This window comes from Clytia hemisphaerica, unplaced genomic scaffold (genome assembly GCF_902728285.1).
Source record: "Clytia hemisphaerica strain Z4C2 unplaced genomic scaffold, Clytia hemisphaerica genome assembly, whole genome shotgun sequence".
In the NCBI taxonomy this organism is placed as follows: Eukaryota; Metazoa; Cnidaria; class Hydrozoa; order Leptothecata; family Clytiidae; genus Clytia; species Clytia hemisphaerica.
The window spans coordinates 714,580-736,068 of NW_027103657.1; the positions used below are offsets into that span (position 1 = coordinate 714,580).

General features: G+C 36.8%; 1 protein-coding gene across 1 annotated transcript in view; it reads right to left on the reverse strand.

The window, feature by feature from the left end:
* Positions 1-21,489, reverse strand: part of LOC136803226 (protein SDA1 homolog) — a 29,021-nt gene that overhangs the window by 571 nt on the left and 6,961 nt on the right. The window contains 1 exon segment of the mRNA XM_067059953.1: positions 112-1,089. Coding sequence (XP_066916054.1) covers positions 112-1,089 — 978 coding nt within the window.

Below are 21,489 nucleotides of genomic sequence, written 5' to 3' on the forward strand. Positions count from 1 at the left end.
AGGCATCGGAATTAAATTAGGGTCGGGCTGAAAATTGAAAAAAATTGAGCTTTTGTGTAATAATGCCCGGCCTAAAAAAGGGGCCTAATGCCTAATAAGCAATAAAATTACCTCAGTAGAATTCTTTTCGGATACAAAATTATTTGCAATGGTCCTTAATACTGGTTCGATAGCATCAGGCGGAACTAGATCATGTGTAGCTTGTGCTGAAGTCATCAGAAGTTTAGTAACTTCTCTTTGATGAGGCTGTAAAAATCTTTGTAAAAACGGGTAGAAATTCAACAGGATCAGCTCATGAATGCCAACAAGCCGTCCTATAAGGTTGATCATCATCAGTTTGACTTCAAATCGTTCGGTAGAGCTTTCCAACTGTTTGAAAAGCTTCTCAGCAAAACCTTGTGGATCATTGATAAGGTGTATAGCTGAGAAATTGAAACTAACTGGTTTCTGTTTCTTTTTAGCTTTACGTAACATCGATAATGCTTTTTCCATTTTGCGTTTCTTTTTGCCTGTTTTCTTGCTGACTTGGCCAGCCAGGATCAGCTTTTTGGCTTTTTCATTGTCATCCTCACTTTCAGAATCAGAATCCGCTTTGACCTCTTCAGGGGCATCCGTTCCCAAGAAAAATTTCAATGCAGTCACCATAACTTTGGTGATTTTGGAATAACAACCGGTAACAATGACATTAACTGTTTTCGTATCATTCCAAATGTTTTTACGATACAACTCGACCATAATGTCCATTGAAATCTTTGCAGCAATGGGACTACTATCTTTCAGCATTGAAAACATATAATTTTGCAATACAGTATTTATTTTGTTATTTTTGCTTTTCTGATTCACATTTTTGATGTCAGTCACAATATGATTATAAAGTGTCTTTCGCAAAAGTTTATCTTTAGCTTTTAAAAGTTTGAAAAATAATTCCAATAATTTCAATGGTGAGATGAGATTTTTGTTTCGCATCAATATCAGAGATTTACACATACTCATTCGGAGGTTAGGATTCATGACTGAATAATGCTGTGACAATATATCCATCAATGTTTCCGGAAATCCTTCGATGATGGACTCGTAACAGTTGCCAACCTATGATATATAAAATATAAAAGATTTTGTTTGAAGAAACCAGATGATATGGTTTAATTCCCTTCCATTCCCAGGCAAATTTACAGATTTTTTTGAGTTTGAATTCAGTTTGAAGGAAAAAATAATCAATCCAGGCTCTGTTTAATTTAGTTGGGAACTATTAATAAAACACAAAGAATTAACCTCAGAATGGGCTTTTTCTGTTAATAAGGGCCTAGGACATCAAATTTTTGTCATCATTCTCATGGCTCATGTACAAAAATTAAGATTGAATTTCAAAATTTAAGCAAAGATTGAGTTTCTGCCACCGTTATCCAGTAGCAGAAAAGGCCTTGAAATTTGCCTGCATTCCCTGTCAACTAAATCTTTATCAGAAACTTATAATTAGTAAAAAATTCTGGAAATTTATAAAAATATTGAACCCCCCGGTACCAAAATGAGTCTTGTTGCAAATTTGATAATTAATTACGATGAAGAGATTAGGGAACACTCAGATAGGCTAAAACTTATCTCTTTTCTATTTTTCTTTACAACAATACATTCTGGCATTCTGGCATGATGACGTCATTTTTTAGAGCCAAAAATCGAAAATAGCTTAAAAACGTTGACGTCATTATTTTTCAGGAGATTTGATAAAATTTTTAAATCTAGAGAATTACGATATATTTGTTCTGTCAAAATTTCATATTGATATCATAAACAGTTTTTGAGTTATTCAAATTTTTAGTTTAATGACGTAATGTTACATACTGTTTATAACGTCATAATACAGGTTTTTGGGATATAACTTCTTATAGCCTTAAGTTAAATTTTTCATACAGCTATCGCGTTGATCTACATCATAAGGCGCTTCTTTCCAGCTATGTTTTACATTTTGAAAGTGAGTGGAACTGCTTCACTTTTACTTTGGACATGCCGTAACTCACTTGAGTTAGTTGGCAAGACAAGCTGCAAAAGTATTCCCTATGAGAAGTTTAATCAAAATCTGCAACAACATTGAAAGAGGTCCTTCAATTTAATGTTATAATTATAGAAGTTATAATGAATTTGGTTACCCTTTAAATCAGGCTATATTCTCCAATCTTTAAAAAGATCTTATGTGGACAGAATCTCTAGAATTAGGCTAAGAACCCTTTTGGATTAGTCTTTGTGTTCTTATAAAAACTCATAAAATTTCAAAAAAATATAAAAAAATTCCAGTAAAATGAGTTTGTCTTGCTGACAATGATTCAATAATAAAGAAAGCCGATTTGAAAAGAATTTCAATGCAACTTTAATGACAGAGAAAAAGTTAACTATCCATCTAATTTCTATTTACATCCATGTTTCTAATTTGTGGCGTTCCTTCGGACTATTTATTTAATTTCCACCAATAAGATTTTTGCATTTTTTCACATCCCCTTCTTTTTGGCGCATGTGGCCTTTCAATGCCTTGCCTACCCTGATGGGCTCAGCACTAACCCAGCGCTTTTTAATGTAAAAGCTGGATGTACCTGGAAACCCATATTAATTTGATGTATTTTTATGAATTTTACCAGATTTTTTGTTTTTTTTCGAAGAATTTTCCTCCTTTCATTGAAATTCAACCTTCCTTTATATAACTAAAGGTCATTTAGACAGCTAATTATCATTTTAAATGACTGAAACGAAAATGCTGATGTATCATGTAATTATGCTTCTGTTTACTCTCGGGTACCTAATAGCCGGGGGGGTTGGAATAAGCAGGGGGGTTGGAAAAAATCTCAAAATTTAATAAGCGGGGGGGTTGGAATAGAAATGTCCTGGGTGGAAAATGTTTGAAAAAGAGGCTAATACAGCAGAATGAAGACAAAAAACAGAACTTTCAAAAACATTTTCCCAAAAATTAATAAGTGGGGGGGTTGGAATAAGAATGTCCTGGGTGGAAAATTTTCGAAAAATTAATTAGCGGGGGGGGGGACGGCTATTAGGTACCCGAGAGTAATTTGATAGGTCAATTTTTAACGTTTTTGAGCAATTTCCGAAAGTAACTTTTTTATTCAATTGAGCATTTTAAGATACTCTCCTAAGTAGTAGAGATTGCCGAAGGTATCATAATTTGCACTTGTTCTTGACTGACTGTGTAATGTTGATATATATGACATGAGTTTTAGTCTATACTGCACACTCGAAATCCTGTAACCTTGATATATGAGTTTTAGTCTATACTGCCATTGATCAAACTGGATCGAACTTTATCGAACACTCACAAATTTTTTAAAAAATCTGGAGTTTGATTAATTTTTTTACTCAAACTTTTTACGACTCAAACTTTACCGTAAGTTAGTCTAATATTGACATCCCTCGTCTAACTCTGAGACCCTTCCTTAAAGAAAGGAATAATATGAAAGCTTGAATCACTGATTGAAAAGGGATTATTCCTCTCTGACCACCAGTCAGGACCTCATTTCACTTTATCGATATTACGCAAACGGCAGTGTGCGCTAAATAATCTTGATTTCGCTTTCGATTTCAAGCAAAGGTCTTAGCAACAGGGCGCGCGGACATAGCACCGGCGCTGGGTAGAAAAATCTAAACATAGAATTCAAAAAAAATACCGATCATCGTATAGAGCATAAAAAAATACCCCCTTTCTATGTTTAGTTTATTCTACCTTGGATTATAACTGAAAATATCTTCAAAAAACCTTTGTCCGTAATCAGCCCGCGCGGTAATCTTTGCCCACTTCAATTCTTAGATAATGAATAAGAGAGGTGCGCTTAGCTAAGCCGTGCTCGCGGGCGATAAATTTATGTTTACTTATCTTGTATATTTTAGTGGTATTTATCCAATGAAAAGGATGTTGACAAAATATGCACGGCGCTGACAAAATATGCACGGCATTGATTATGACATCATTAAATATGTCAATGTCAATTCAATGCCCGTTAAAGAAAATAATTCGTAGATAGTTATTTTTATCTTGAAATTTGGAAATGCGAACAAAAAAAGAATCAAATTTAATTTAATATTTGTTTCCTATCTAGATTATATTACCGTTAGAGAATACGGTAGATTTTCACGAAAAATATTTCGCAATGATGGTACGCCCAATCGAGCCCACGGGAAAGTTTCAATTTTTAATTATTGGGAAATCGGGGAAACCAGTTCACCACGTGGTTAAAAAACGTACGGAATGAAACCTGACAGAAGGTTTTCAACCAGATTTATTCAGATAAAGCTATAAGAGGTTCATTACTTGTGGATTCTTAAACCTACATAAACAAAAACGAAAGTTGTTGGGAAGGAAAGAGTAAACGCAAGACAGAAGGTTTGGTTGTGTTGATCAGGTATGTTTTTATTCTATCCGAACTAATGTTAAAAAAGACCAAAGATGTCCTGACTGATGACCACTATGCAAAGAAAAACAGTTTCAACCTTTCTATAAATTTCAGCTGATAAAATTTCTATATATTTATTTGCATAAATTCATTAGAATTACTTTCGCAAATATTTAACAAAAATTTTTTAGGAAAATAAAAAATTTAAGTCTATCAAATTAAGTTTATTTAAAATGTACATAATGGTTAAAATATTAAAATAGTAAATAATAAATAATTGATAAATAAGTTTAAATAGTAAGTTAAAAATAGTATTCCCAGAAAAACTAACAGTAGTTAGGAATTTAACGAAGGCAAAAATTTGCAAAAGTTTGTCGCGAGGTAGATTATAGACATGACTGGAAATTAGGAAATTAGACAGAAGCTTAAGTGTTTTGTCTTAGTAATTGAAAAGTGTATATATGATTATAATACTTACTTAACCCTTTAAGTGCCGATGTCGTATATATACGACATGGGCTATATAGGAGGGCGAAGCCCTCCTGTAATGCCCAGTTTGAGTTAGAAATCGTTATTTTTGGTCGAACTCGTAGGAATTAGATTGTCCTTTATGGTCAAGCAAAAAAAAATTCAAAAGTGAGTCTTTCCAGCGAAATTTTAAGCAAAAAAGTCAAAAAAATGCAAAAAATTGACAAAAATTCACTTTTTTGAGATTCTGACCGTTTTTTGACTATTTTTGGTCAACGAGTGATCCAAGAACCTCCAAATTTGGCCCTGTTTTACTTTATTCTGTCTTCTAGTGAATTGATTTGAAATTTTACCACTGGGCACCTTTTCATCAGTTCAGTCAGGTCCGCGCACTTTGTTTAACCCTTTAGTGCCGATGTCGTATATATACGACATGGGCTATATAGGAGGGCGAAGCCCTCCTGTAATGCCCAGTTTGAGTTAAATCGTTATTTTTGGTCGAACTCGTAGGAATTAGATTGTCCTTTATGGTCAAGCAAAAAAAATTCAAAAGTGAGTCTTTCCAGCGAAATTTTAAGCAAAAAAGTCAAAAAAATGCAAAAAATTGACAAAAATTCACTTTTTTGAGATTCTGACCGTTTTTTGACTATTTTTGGTCAACGAGTGATCCAAGAACCTCCAAATTTGGCCCTGTTTTACTTTATTCTGTCTTCTAGTGAATTGATTTGAAATTTTACCACTGGGCACCTTTTCATCAGTTCAGTCAGGTCCGCGCACTTTGTTTAACCCTTTAAGTGCCGATGTCGTATATATACGACATGGGCTATATAGGAGGGCGAAGCCCTCCTGTAATGCCCAGTTTGAGTTAGAAATCGTTATTTTTGGTCGAACTCGTAGGAATTAGATTGTCCTTTATGGTCAAGCAAAAAAAAATTCAAAAGTGAGTCTTTCCAGCGAAATTTTAAGCAAAAAAGTCAAAAAATGCAAAAAATTGACAAAAATTCACTTTTTTGAGATTCTGACCGTTTTTTGACTATTTTTGGTCAACGAGTGATCCAAGAACCTCCAAATTTGGCCCTGTTTTACTTTATTCTGTCTTCTAGTGAATTGATTTGAAATTTTACCACTGGGCACCTTTTCATCAGTTCAGTCAGGTCCGCGCACTTTGTTTAACCCTTTAAGTGCCGATGTCGTATATATACGACATGGGCTATATAGGAGGGCGAAGCCCTCCTGTAATGCCCAGTTTGAGTTAGAAATCGTTATTTTTGGTCGAACTCGTAGGAATTAGATTGTCCTTTATGGTCAAGCAAAAAAAAATTCAAAAGTGAGTCTTTCCAGCGAAATTTTAAGCAAAAAAGTCAAAAAAATGCAAAAAATTGACAAAAATTCACTTTTTTGAGATTCTGACCGTTTTTTGACTATTTTTGGTCAACGAGTGATCCAAGAACCTCCAAATTTGGCCCTGTTTTACTTTATTCTGTCTTCTAGTGAATTGATTTGAAATTTTACCACTGGGCACCTTTTCATCAGTTCAGTCAGGTCCGCGCAGCGGGCCTGACTGCTTTAATTCCCTAACCTACCCCCCCCCCTTGGACACCGCCCACCACGCCCTTCCTAAATCGGGCGGCGCCGAAGGCGCCCAAAAGAAAGAAGAGACTCTAAGCTATCCAACGAGCTATATACGAGCTTCTAATTCCTTCTAGATCAGGAGATATAAGCCCTTAAAGTTTGAACTAGCGATTTTTTAAAAAAAACTTAGAAAAAAGGACCCTGGCACTCAAAGGGTTAATAGTCAAAGAGTTTCTAAATTCATCCCTTTCTTTTAAATTTACAATTAGTCGCGCGGCTGAGGTCGAAAAAAGTGGCTAGAAAATGATTTTCGTGATACACCTCTTAGGTTCCACTTTTTTCGATGGAAACTCTCGAATTAGTATATGTAGATTCGAAAATCAAAAAGTTTCCACGATATTATCGTGCAAGTAACGAGTAAATGGCAATTTTTTGCGTTTCCAGGCAAAATTGCAAGGCCTGGAAATTCATGATTTTTGGGGGGTCTTCAAATTAAATGGTAAAAAAGGTGTTTAATTTTGCATAAATTAATGCAGATTGTGGGGAAATTCCCTGTTTTCCATCAGTTTTTTACCACAAATAAGCCCATAACTTTTGATCTAGAGAAGTTGGGACTTTGGTGTAATACACTTTTTTGCTCAGTTTGAAGAGCTCTATCATGTGATTAATTTGAAGACCCCCCAAGAATCATGAATTTCCAGGCCTTGCAATTTTGCCTGGAAACGCAAAAAATTGCCAATTACTTGTTACTTGCACGATAATATCGTGGAAACTTTTTGATTTTGTAATCTACACATACTAATTCGCGAGTTTCCGTTATTTTTTTTTTGAATCTAAAAGATGTATCACGAAATGAAACGTTTTTCGACCTCAGCCGCGCGACTAAATTCCTTTGTCCAAGCTATTCCATAGTTTGATAGTGAAAGGAAAGAGTGAGTTTTCATAAACTTTAAGTTTTGCATGGATCAAGTTATGTTACATTAGAAGTCCTTTGTCTTGTTGGTAGTAAAGACTTCTCCATGTATTTAAAGCCATTTACGCAATCAAATAACATTTTCAAACAAGATAAGTCTCTTCGCATTTCAAGAGAATCGAGATTCAATTGTTTAGCCATTGCTGTTGGGCTGTAATGGTATGCCCATTTGTTCTCAATCCATCTACAAGCTTTGCGCTGGACCATTTCGATCTTGCTAGATAACGTTGTGTTGTTATGAGGGCACCAGACAGGGCTAGCATATTCGAGAATTGGGCGGATGAATATTTTGTAGCATTCGAGTTTGGTCTCTTTAAGACATGATTAAAGGTTGCGTTGCAGGAAAAGTCTCACATTGGTAGCTTTAGAGACAATCGTGTTAACGTGGTCTTTCCAATTTAACTTTTTGTTGATGGTTACCCCTAAGTATTTGGCTTTGCTGACTGTTTCTAGTTTCTCATTGTGAATGAAGTAATCACAGACAGTAGGTTTTACTTTATTTGTTATTCGCAAAACTTTACATTTCTTGGGATGGAATTCCATGGACCAATCGTCTTCCCATTTTTGTAACTTGTCAAGGTCGTTTTGGAGAATAGTGGTGTCGTATAGGCTACGAATGATACGGTATAGGAGTGAGTCGTCAGCAAATAAAGCAAGTGTGGATTCGATTGTGAGTGGCATATCGTTAATATATATGAGAAAGAGTAATGGGCCCAATACAGATCCCTGTGGTACTCCTGATTCAACTTTTGATTGTGGGGACATAGATCCTCGGACAACAACACATTGGGTTCTGTTGGATAGAAAGTCAGTGATCCACGATAATATTTCATTTCGAATGCCGTAGTGATGTAATTTAATGAGTAGCTTTCTGTGGTTAACTTTATCGAAAGCCTTGCTAAAGTCTAGAAGGACTGAGTCAATCTGTTCACTGTTGTTAAGGGCTTTAGTAAATTTATCAACCGTTGCTAGTAATTGTGTTTCGCATGAGCGTTGTTTGCGAAAACCGTGTTGAGCATCACTAAGTGTACCGTCTTTCTCGAGATGGGTCATGATATGGCTGAATAGGATGTGCTCCATGATCTTGCAGGAAATAGAAGTGAGGCTGACTGGTCGATAGTTTTCAGCAGTTGATCTGGGTTTGTTTCCTCCTTTGTGAATTGGAGTGACAATGCATTTTTTCCAGTCTTCCGGTACTTTCCCTTGTTTAAGTGAGGCGGTGAATAGTTTAACATATGCATCTGTGATCTCTTCAGCACATTCTTTAAGAAATCGAGCAGGTATATTGTCAGGTCCGCATGCTTTACCGGAATCAATGTTTTTCAATAGTTTTTCAATTCCATTTCTTGTAAAGTTAATATTGGCAATGTCTGAACCTTTGGGACCGTTGATTGTTGGAGTTATACCATTGTCCTTGGAGAAAACACTACAATAATGTTGATTGAGAAGTTGGGCGATTTCACCATCATCTGAGTGGGTTTGTCCATTTTTGTCAATGAGTGGCGCAACTCCTGCAATATCATTTCGTTTAGATTTGATGTATTTAAAAAGTTTCTTTTTATTTCCTGTTACTGTCTCTTTAATGAAATTGTTTTTTGTGGTGTTACAGATCTTTCTATAGTGTTTTGCTGCTAGTTGAAATTTCACCCAGTCTTCATCTTTTCTTGTTCGCTTGTAAACTCTATACCGTCTGATTTTCTGTCGGTTAGCTCTTTTGCATATTTGATTGAACCAGGGTTGATCAAAGCGTTTTTTTGTTGTGGTTGTTGGAACATAGCGCTCTTGACATACTTTAACCATATTTTTTATACCGTTCCAAATTTCATTTACTGGGGTTTCGTCAGATGTTGTATTACAAAGGATTCTGCATTTATCTCTAACGTCGTTACGGAGTGCTGTAATATCAGTTCTGTTCCAGCACATCACTTTGCGTTGGATCGGTTTATGTCTCTGAGGGTGGCATATCATGTCTAAAAGTACGGCAGTATCGTGGTCACTAAAACCTGGGACTGGTGAACAATTTGAGACAAAGCCTGGTCGGTTTGTGAGCATAAGGTAGGTCAAGTATTGCTTTCTTGCGTGTTGTAAAATTGACCATTTGATGAAGACCTGAAGTTTCAAAGACTTCAAGGTATTGTTCGTTTAGTTCTTTCGAATACTGATTGGAAGTGATACTGTTGCCGAGAAGAATTTATTCTGGATTTTCTTGAAGTTGATTGGGACACCCCTTTTTTTGAGATTTGGTCATAATCCAGACTCCTGTTTCAATATTTTTAATGACAAAATGAAAGTACTTGTAGAGAGACATCTACCCACAGTCAAACTTACCAAACGTCAAGTTAGATCAAAAACAAAACCATGGATAACGCCAGAAATTTTGAAGTCAATCAAAAAACGTGACCACTACCAAACAAAACAGGCTAAGGCTAAAACTAAGGAGTCCAAAGATCGACTCTATGAATTATATCGTAGATATCGAAATATGATAGTCACTTTGACTAGGCGTAGTAAAAAAAACCACTACATCAAATATTTTGATTTCCATTCTAAAAACTCTAGAAAAGTCTGGTCTGGTGTTCGTGATATAATCTCAACAAGGGCTAACTCAGAATCACCCATTTCAATCATCACAGGTGACTCTTTGACATCAGATCCTGAGAAAGTAGCCAATTCCTTCAATGATTTTTTCACTACTATATTTATAGCTGATTCTATTCGTGAAAAAATGCCGCCTTCTTACAATCACTTCAGCAGTTTCATGAAAGATCCAAATCTGCATTCCATCCTCTTAGCACCAACCACTTATCAAGAAATTGCGAAGGTGATTGGCTCTTTCTCAATAAATAAAGCAAGTGGTCCTCATAGTATTCCTTTAAAAATCCTTAAACTTTTAAGACTTGATATTTCTGTGCCAATATCGGCGCTGATAAACTACTCCTTTCTCAGTGGTATTTTTCCCTCTACTCTCAAAATATCTAAAGTTGTGCCTGTCCAGGGGGGGGGGTACCAAGTCAGTGTACTGGACCATAGGGTACTAACTTGATTTTTCGATTTTTTTCCAAAAAATTAGACCACCACCCTTTTTAGTACACCGTACTAACTTTTTTTCACGGTCGGGGCTTTGACACCACCCTTTTAGTACACTGTACTAACTTCTTTTCACGATCGGGGCTTTGATACCACCCTTTTAGTACACTGTACTGACGTTTTTCCACAACTAGATTTTTATTACCACCCTTTCAGTACACTGTACTGACTTCTCCATGACCGGATTTTTGATACTACCCTTTTAGTACACTGTACTAGCTGTTTTTTCGATCAGATAAGTTTAGAAACCACCCCTTATAGTGCACTGTTCTAATTTCTTCTTAGCCAGATAAGTTTAATTGCCACCATATACAAAGGTTTTGAAGCATTTTGCTAGGAAAAGCACCAAATTATATAAAAGGAAAGATTTGAATATTAAAATACTTGAATCCTTATATACTACAAACACTGAAACAATGAAACAGACAAAGCAAAGTAAATCAAATACAGTGAAATTAGCATGTCAAAACACTCAAAACCAACTTTGAGTTATTTCCCTTCTTGTGACTTGATTTCTGGTTGTCTGGCAAGCTGTAGCAGTTTTTCTTTTTTGAAAAATAAAAATAAAAGACTTATAACACTGTACACAAACTGAAATGGAAAATCTTTTATCAAATGTAATATTATACAAAATATATAAAAAGGTGCTTTCTGCGGCGGGGGGGGGGGGGGGCACTCCATGTAAGTGACCTACCGGACGTGCAGCCCTTAAGGGTAGGTTTTTTGGACTTAGGAAAGTGCACTTTAGGGTTGATTTGTGAGCAAGTGGGAAAAAGTGCACTGTAAGGGTGTAAAATTTTATAAAATACCAAATTTTGAGGTAAAATTTGAGAAATTTCAAAAAATTACACTATAAGGGTCGATCTTCAGCCAAATTTTTCCTGCACTGTAAGGGACTGATTTTAGAGACCTGATTTTTGGCCGAATGTACGGTCGTTTTCACCCCCTCCCCCCGGTGATTTCACTTATATACAGATTTTTTTTCAATTAATATCAATCCAACAAGGTTACTAAAAAACATAAAACAATAGAGCGGATTTTTTTTTATAAAACTTGAAAGCTTCGATTCGAACGTTTACACATTCAAATTCTTGTTGTTGCCATGATGTAGTTAGGGCCTTAAAGAAAACGTAAACAAGATTGGAATTAAGGCCGGTCTCCACTTGCGCATGCTGCGACTCTGAAACAAATCCAATCAAGTGAACAGGAAACATTGGGAGAAAATCAGTGTACCAATTTGTATAGCTTAACCAGCCTTGACTTGAAGGTCTCGGACCAGCTTGGACCTGGCAAATTAGGCCAAATATACATGGGAATTCACTGGGTTTGTGTGTTTTTACCACTGAAATTAGTACAATGTACTAACTTCTCAGTGTGTATCAATTCAGAACACCACCCTTTTTAGTACAGTGTACTAACTTTTTCATTGTATTTTTCTCAGAGGACCACCCTTTTAGTACACTGTACTAACTCAATTTAATCTAAAAAATACACCACCCCACCAGCATGGGCCAGTACACTGACTCGATACCCCCCTGGCCTGTCTTCAAACACAAAGGTTCTCCCCTTGAAGTCTCTAATTATAGGCCAATTTCACTTTTATCTAACATTGAAAATTTTTTTGACAAAGTGATGTATTCACGTCTCTCTGATTTTCTTGAAAACCATAATCAATCTACTCTCGACAATTTGGTTTTCGTAAGGCTCACTCTACTGAGCATACACTCATTAATATCGTCGAACGTATCTGAAACTATCTTGACAATGGTGGGTTTGCCTGTGGTGTATTTGTCGATCTACAAAAGGCTTTCGACACAGTTGATCACGAAATTTTACTTGAAAAACTCGATCACTACGGAGTCAGAGGCATTGTTAATGACTGGTTCCGATCTTACCTCACTAACCGCTCCCAGTATGTTTCTCTTGCAGGCTCAAATTCCCTTTTAAAATCTATTAATCATGGAGTTCCTCAGGGTTCAGTCTTGGGTCCTCTGCTGTTCTTGTTGTATATAAACGATCTTCACCGCTGTATAAGAACCTCTGAAACCTATCATTTTGCTGATGATACTCATTTACTAAATTTTTCAAAAACTGTATGGAGTCTTTGTGGGAGGGTTAATGCTGATCTCAGAGTTTTAGTCAGCTGGCTTAATGCCAACAAAATTTCTTTGAATGCTAGCAAAACTGAGTTTGTTATTTTTCGTTCCCCTTGGAGACAGATGGACTGTATTCCAAGAATTTAAGCTTTGCGGGAAAATTCTATCACCAAGTAAGAGTGTGAAGTATTTGGGTGTTCACCTTGACAATCATCTCAACTGGAAGGTTCATACTTCTTTCGTTGCTGCTACATTGAGAAGGGCAAATGGGGCAATATCCAAACTTCGTCACTATTTTCCAATTCACATCCTTCAAAACATTTACCATGCAATTTTTGCTTCTCATGTTCGCTATGCTAGTCAACTCTGGGGACTGTGTGACAATACGGTCACACATAGAATTCTTACTCTTCAAAACACTGCACTAAGACTCATGACCTTTAGTGAACCAAGAACTTCTGCCACTCCCCTGTTTGCTGAGCTTAAATTACTCAAAATCTTTGATCAGGTGAAAGTAATGAATATCTTATTTATTCAAAAATACCTCCAGGGTAATCTTCCATCTGATGTCCTATCAACACTTAATTTTGATGAAATTGATCACAAAACTGGCACCAGGGGCAAAGCTATTAAACTACTAAAACTTTCAACGGTCAAAACCACAAATTTTGGACTTAACTCTTTCTCTCGTCTTTCGTCAAAACAATGGAATGAGTTACTAATAAATCATCCTGACACTGATTTTCACAACCTTGATACTGATGAACTAAAATCTTTAGCTACAAAATTCTATTTAGACAAATACAAAGCTGAAGACGAATAATCTTTGTGTGTGTGTGTGTGCGTGTATTGTGTGTGCATGAACTTAGTGTGTTTTCCCAGGGTGGGAGGGGGTGGGTTGTGTAACAGGAAGAACTTTATAAATAAAACTACTGAAAGAAATTTTCATAAAATAAAAGTAAAAATATTTCTTATATTCATTATTTTGTGTCACTATTAATATTATGATAATTGTTTATTCATTTTTTTTTTCTTTAGTTCTGTAATAATTTTTCAGTTTCTTCTAGGTTCCCCATTGTATTAGAGAAATCTATTTTTTTTTTGTAAGGGGTTATCCTGCTGTGTTGCAGCGAAAATATATTCAATTCAAGTTGGTGTTCCAATCTATATCTGGCAGGTTGAAGTCACCTACTATCCAAAGATGATGATTTTTGTATTTCTTACAGATGTCTGTTATTTCTTCTGCTAATTGTTTGTTTTGTTCTTTAGAGTTATACATTGAACGGTAACATGCTGAGACTATGACAGGTTTTTGATGTGTTTGTATTTTAACAGTTATAATTTCAGGTACTTTGTTGGGTATTTGGTCAACTTTCATCCAATCTCTGTAGATGATTATGACTCCTCCTTTTCCGTCTTCCCTATCTCTACGTTCTGCTAGGTAATGTGGTGGTAAGAATTCAGAGTTTTGGGTATACGTTCTTTAAGATGAGATTCGGATCCAATTACACCGTTGATTTGGTGGTCCTTGCTGGTCCTTGCTGGTCCTTGAAGAACTTTTCTAAAGAGTTACGTTTGCTCCAGATACTTTGAAAGTTACATATTAGAATTCTGAGTTTATAGACTTTCTTCTTATTCTTTTCATTATTGTCAGGTTGGATAGCAACATCGGTATCAGACTCTCTGTTCTCGTTCTCAAGAAGGTTGGTACAATCACTACAGTGCCAAGGAATGTCTACGTCGTTTGTGTGTCTTATGAATGTTTCAATGTCCATGGAAACACATATTTGGTGGAACCACTGATCACAGGCGTCGCATGCTATTGCATTTTCATCTTGTTTGAATGGTTGTTTTCATGGTTGGCATATCATCTTGGATCATCAGTTGTACGGTTGCCGCCTTTTAGTGGACGGGTTTCCGTTGATTGTATTTATTTTAGTTTTGTTCTCTTAGACTCAAATTTGGAGTTATGGTGTTTATTTTTATTTATTTTTATTTTTATCCTGGCAAAAGAACGGGGTATTTTTCACCTGCGACCATTGGCAAATGAACGGGGTCGAAAACGAAAGTGACGTAATAGTGCCGAATACCGTGAGTGGTCCTAAATCCGACAGCCCTGCCTAAATCCGACCCCCCAAATAACAGCTATGAAAAAAAATTCTATGTTTACAAACATTCCCTCTCCAAGTTGAACAATAAACTATTGCAAGAACTCTCGAAACAAAACATCTAAGAAGATTACTATAATATGTAAATTAATGTGATCAAAAAAGTGTGAGTTGTAAAAATAATTACCTCTATTATTCTGAATCTGTTGCTAGTGTTTAAAAAGTTAACAATTTTGTTACAAAAAATTATGTTTTGTATTAAGAAGCAATTACTGTTATTTGGTTCAATTGGTTCAGTGTATCAAATCTCTCAGTTTGGTTATAGTTGACACTTTGGTATCTTCATTGCGTCACAGCGAGAGATTTGTTTTCATTTTAGTTTGTATCTTTCAAAGACCCCATCGGATTTAGGCAGGGCTGTCAGATTTAGGACCACTCACGGTATCTAGTTTAATTGAACCGGTTTGGAAATATTTTGCTTCATTTCAAAGAACTGCATAGATGAAATTTTTTTTACATGGGTCAATTTTGCCTTCGAAGATTGAAGAAACTTTTAACGAAAAAATAAAGTTCCCAGTTTTCTTCCTTTTTTCGGGAAGTCTGCAATCTATGGTGGACTGAAAAACACTTCGAAAAATACTTCACTAATACACGTATTGAAGTAATGTTACATTTGTCACAAATGATGACATGTGGCTTTCCCTATCTACTTCGTGCTATACAAAGCGTAACAAGCGACGACTTACACATTTCATACTACACTTCCATGACTATTTCAAACGTAACCTCACTTTATTATGAATGCGTGTCATACTATCATACTAAACTTACACATCACCCTCTACCATGATAACACAATACAAAGTGAGTATACAATGTACCCCTCAGGCAATGGTAATTGCAGTAATTTCGGTAATCACGGTAATCACACCCTTACGCCACAACATATCGCCCTTTATAACGCCACACCATAATAAGACAATGTATACAATGTACCCCTCAGGTAATGGTAATTGCAGTAATTTCGGTAATCACGGTAATCACGCCCTTACGCCACAACATATCGCCCTTTATAACGCCACACCATAATAAGACAATGTATACAATGTACCCCTCAGGCAATGGTAATTGCAGTAATTTCGGTAATCACGGTAATCACACCCTTACGCCACAACATATCGCCCTTTATAACGCCACACCATAATAAGACAATGTATACAATGTACCCCTCAGGTAATGGTAATTGCAGTAATTTCGGTAATCACGGTAATCACGCCCTTACGCCACAACATATCGCCCTTTATAACGCCACACCATAATAAGACAATGTATACAATGTACCCCTCAGGCAATGGTAATTGCAGTAATTTCGGTAATCACGGTAATCACACCCTTACGCCACAACATATCGCCCTTTATAACGCCACACCATAATAAGACAATGTATACAATGTACCCCTCAGGTAATGGTAATTGCAGTAATTTCGGTAATCACGGTAATCACGCCCTTACGCCACAACATATCGCCCTTTATAACGCCACACCATAATAAGACAATGTATACAATGTACCCCTCAGGCAATGGTAATTGCAGTAATTTCGGTAATCACAGTAATCACGCCCTTACGCCACAACATATCGCCCTTTATAGCGCCACACCATAATAAGACAATGTATACAATGTACCCCTCAGGCAATGGTAATTGCAGTAATTTCGGTAATCACGGTAATCACACCCTTAAGCCACAACATATCGCCCTTTATAACGCCACACCATAATAAGACAATGTATACAATGTACCCCTAAAGTAATGGTAATTGCAGTAATTTCGGTAATCACGGTAATCACACCCTTACGCCACAACATAAATCGATTGTTTTATAATTTTTTTCTGTGTTTTACTAAAATGAAATAAAGTACTACTTTATATACTTTAGAAAGGGCTTTGAAATACCAAAATAGTCCAGAAATTCCAAATTATCACTTTCACGTGATGCGCCAATCTATAAATTTTGCGCCAAAGTCCTCGTCAACTTTGATTTAGTCAATTTAAATTAAATTTGTGTTTTCACTGTATTCGCAACAAAAACCATATTTTCAATGTAATAGATCATCCTAGTATATTTTCCTCACTGCATTTGTCAGATATAAGTGGATCTGAAGTGATACAAGAATCCACTTGGACATCTAGCCATGGCACAATTTGTGAATCTAAATAATCCAGAGGGCGGAGTAAGCGTCGCAGACTTTCAATAATTCATCACACAATTATTAAAACAGCCTCCAGGCTTTAAATTTCTTTAATACTTGGATCTTTCAATAGATACATCATTGAATATGCCTTTGGTCCTTTGTATGGCGTAAGGGTGTGATTACCGTGATTACCAAAATTACCGCAATTACCATTACCTGAGGGGTATATTGTATACATTGTCTTATTATGGTGTGGCGCTATAAAGGGCGATATGTTGTGGCGTAAGGGCGTGATTACCGTGATTAGCGAAATTACTGCAATTACCATTGCCTGAGGGGTACATTGTATACATTGTCTTATTATGGTGTGGCGTTATAAATGGCGATATGTTGTGGCGTAAGGGTGTGATTACCGTGATTACCGGAATTACTGCAATTACCATTACCTGAAGGGTATATTGTATACATTGTCTTATTATGGTGTGGCGTTATAAAGGGCGATATGTTGTGGCGTAAGGGTGTGATTACCGTGATTAACGAAATTACTGCAATTACCATTACCTGAGGGGTATATTGTATACATTGTCTTATTATGGTGTGGCGCTATAAAGGGCGATATGTTGTGGCGTAAGGGCGTGATTACCGTGATTACCGAAATTACTGCAATTACCATTGCCTGAGGGGTACATTGTATACATTGTCTTATTATGGTGTGGCGTTATAAAGGGCGATATGTTGTGGCGTAAGGGTGTGATTACCGTGATTACCGAAATTACTGCAATTACCATTGCCTGAGGGGTATATTGTATACATTGTCTTATTATGGCGTGGCGTTATAAAGGGCGATATGTTGTGGCGTAAGGGTGTGATTACCGTGATTACCAAAATTACTGAAATTACCGTTAACTGAGGGGTATATTGTATACATTGTCTTATTATGGCGTGGCGTTATAAAGGGCGATATGTTGTGGCGTAAGGCAGTTAGTCACACTAGGAAAAGTAGCCAGCACAAAAAAAACGAACAGTACAGTACAGGATGTAACGCAACAACAAGATAGAGAGTGTTTGAATACAACTCGATTTCTCAAGGCAATAAAAAGACAAATTTCAAGCTAAAACTAATTAAAGTAATTTTGTGTTACCACTTTTACGACTAGCCATGTTGCATGATGTGAGCGCGATGTAATTTAAAGTTGCATGCATCTCGTGAATAGAGTAATTAAATGCTTGGTACATAAACGTCCGAAAAGGGAAAAAAGAGAAATATATGTACTCGGGTGGTCGTTGTAATTAACAAAATGAAATTTTACAGAGCAAGTATTGTGAATTGTGAGTGACGGAAGTTCAACTGGCTTTGCGTGAAAAAAAATGTTGGGAATGGACTTTAGAAAGTTTAGACAGAGAAATTTTATTCTTCGCATGTAATTTAGACAACGTAAGCCTATCATAGTGAGATATCATGTTTCTCGATTACCAATGTTTAAAAACTTAAAACTTAGTGGCCCTGTATCACTGCTTTCTCAATTTTAGTGTGTATTTAAGAGTCTGCCGGGGGGGGGGGGTACTTAGGCAAATGGAGGATACGACATGTGCCGCCCTTAAGGGTGTCTTTTTTGGATTTCCAAAGTCCCGCTAAGGGTCGGAAAAATCAGAAAATTAAATTTCAGTCCCACTAAGGGTAGGAAAAATGGGAAAATTTCAACTTTTTACACCCAGAAAATCGAAATTTGGTCAAAATTAGTCAAATTTGTCCCGGTAAGGGTCGTAAAATTCACAAAATTTCCCCTTGTCTTTAGTCCTGGTAAGGGTCCCAGGGTCGAAAGTCGGGTGGCACCCCCCCGTCAGCTCGCAACCCTAGTACCCCCCCTGGGTGAGTCTGATAGTCTTAAATGGAATAATTTACGCGAGGTTTATATTGCGCGAGTATTGCCAGTTTTTCCAAAATAAGAGCCACGCATAAAATGTTAAATCATGATTGTTGCCTAAAACCATAAGAAAATATATAAGAAAGTAGGTCAAAAATAGGCAGATTGGTGAAATTCTGTGTGGACGTGTGTACAGGGGTTTGTGTGGGTATTTTTCCTCCTCTTGACTTATTTTTCATCAAATTAATTTTCCATGTATGAATTCCGAAAAGGGGGAATAAAAACTTTATAATACCGAAATACCGAAGAAAGTTTGCCCGATTTTCGAGATTCCGAAGAAAAGAGGGTCGATTTCCACAATTCCAAAACCCCGTACGCCCCCCGCGTAATTTTCGTCATCAAAACAGTTGTGAAAAAAAAATATGTTTCGCTAAAATATTTGCTCGCGAAAATTACTCCATTATACAAAGGTTTACTAAACGTCGCAATCCCCCTAATTGTAGGGGGTCATTTTGCAATTGTTGGAGAAAATATCACCCACTTCACTTTATAATGACCCGTCCCCATTTTATGACATTTATGCAACGAAGTGCCAAAATTGGCCAGAATCCTTCCTTTTCCTATATATTTTAGCAACATCAGGTCAATAGTACTTAATGTGAAAAACAAAACAATTGCAAAATCACCCCCCCCATTTTATTGATTTTTATGTGGAGTACCCTACCCTCTCCTGCTTATTCCAGCCCCTCCCTACAATTAAGCACACACGAGTAGGTGACAGGAGGAGTGTTGAATAAGAGTAAAGGATTCATTAGCGTTCGGTACGCTTTGATCTTTTGGTTTCTGTAACAATTTTAATTCCAATATGCATTTCTATGGAAGAATTAATCTTCTTCATTGGAAAAATTTACTTCGTCCTCTTATCTTTGCGCAAAATTATGTATTTGCCGTCGATGCTTACTTCTGCGCATAATTTTCGAGACGCTTAAGTAGCTTAACAGATGGATCTTTAAGTCCTTTTGGGCATTGTATGCTTTTCCTTTCCACACAGTAAGAATAAATAACTAGTATAATGAAACGAGGTAACTCTGGTCAGTTCAAAAGTCATTGCGCCTGCACGTTTCATACAGCCAGTAAATCAGCCCTTAGCCTGAAGACTGTCGCGAGTCTTGACCCATGGCTTAAAGACGTTGTCAAAATCCATGGTCTCCATAATAAGAACGTTTCAAACTACTTCTGTCATAAATGTGTTGGAAAAATTCGGTTGCAGAATGGTACAAAGAGAGAATCGAAAGGGGACTGGACGAACAATTTGAAGGGGATGGGCAAGGCCATTCACTTAGATATAAACTGTTTAAAGAAGGAGAAGCTATCCTTCGACGATTTAATTAATTACAAACCGGAATGCTGGCTGAGGAATCGACCACCAGGGCTTGTAGAACTTGTGAAGGGACTTTGTGGGTATTCCACATCAACGAGTATCAAAAGGAGAAACCTTCGGGTAGCCTATATAATCGAGTGTATTTACCACTCCAGAAATAACCGTCTAATACTGCCTCTATCCTTTATCGTCAACCTTTTACAACATCAAATGTCCAGATGCGTTATGTCAGCTAGGATGTCTGCCCTTTTGACGCCCGGGGGGAGCCCACAGTTTATTAGAAACTGGATGTTCGCAAGTACAAATGAAAGGCTCCTTTTTCCTGGGTGGGACGGAAAGTCGTCTCTAGACAATGCTCAAGTGTTGGGGAAAACATACAGGCTCAAACTCAATAGCAAAATGCCAGCTAGTGTGATCACAGTGTACTCGCATGTCAAGATAGGGGACAAGAGGATGCAATGGGATGCTTCAAAGAAGCCTGGTAAATGGCTAAATCTAAATAGTGAAACTGATATACCTGTGAATGCAGAGTTAGAAAACCAATTCCGATTCATTCGGAATGGTATAATTTCTGACCGCATGAAGGTTGTTCGGGAATGCGTTGAAGATATTGACGAACTTGTGACAGAGAAAACCAACTGCCAGGACTACAAATACTGTTTAAATGAGAAATGTGGGTATAAAAGTGCTGCCAACTACACGCGTTGCCACGAATGTCGAGATGGTGATCTCGCTAAACGTAAATTTGAAATCAAAATGACGCAAAGCAAAACTCAACTCGGGGAGTGTTTCAGGGCTGTTCCACAAGGGGATGTAATGAAAAAGGAAAGGGTTATTGGAGAACCGGACATGCACAACCCAAATTCATACGTCACTATTGCAGACTCGCTTCGCAATCTTGGCCATAGGGCAGGTAATTGTGAGAGTCATTTGTAAAAGTAGCCTTTAAGATTTGCATTGTCATTGTGTCGTCTTTTTTCATAAAATAGTGTGGATTTTTCAAATAGAGATTTAAACCCGACCAGACACAAAACAATACTAGACGCTTGCCATGGATTCCGTTACACGAGGTCTTTTTCTTTTTCATAGGCATTGTTTTCTACGGGACCGGTGATAGAGAATGGTTGTTCGTTGAGGTTGATGGTACCATATATCAAATCATGATCGAACTGATCAAGAATGTTATTTCATGCTCCTCGTGTAATGGAAGCTTTTACGGCCTTGACGATTTTACGGTACGGAACCTGTGCCGACATTTAAGTCTGTGACAAATGAAGACTTTTCCATTCATTAAAATCCCTATTATATCAAAACTTAATGCAAAGGCGATGAGTGTTTTGTATATTGTCTTTAAATT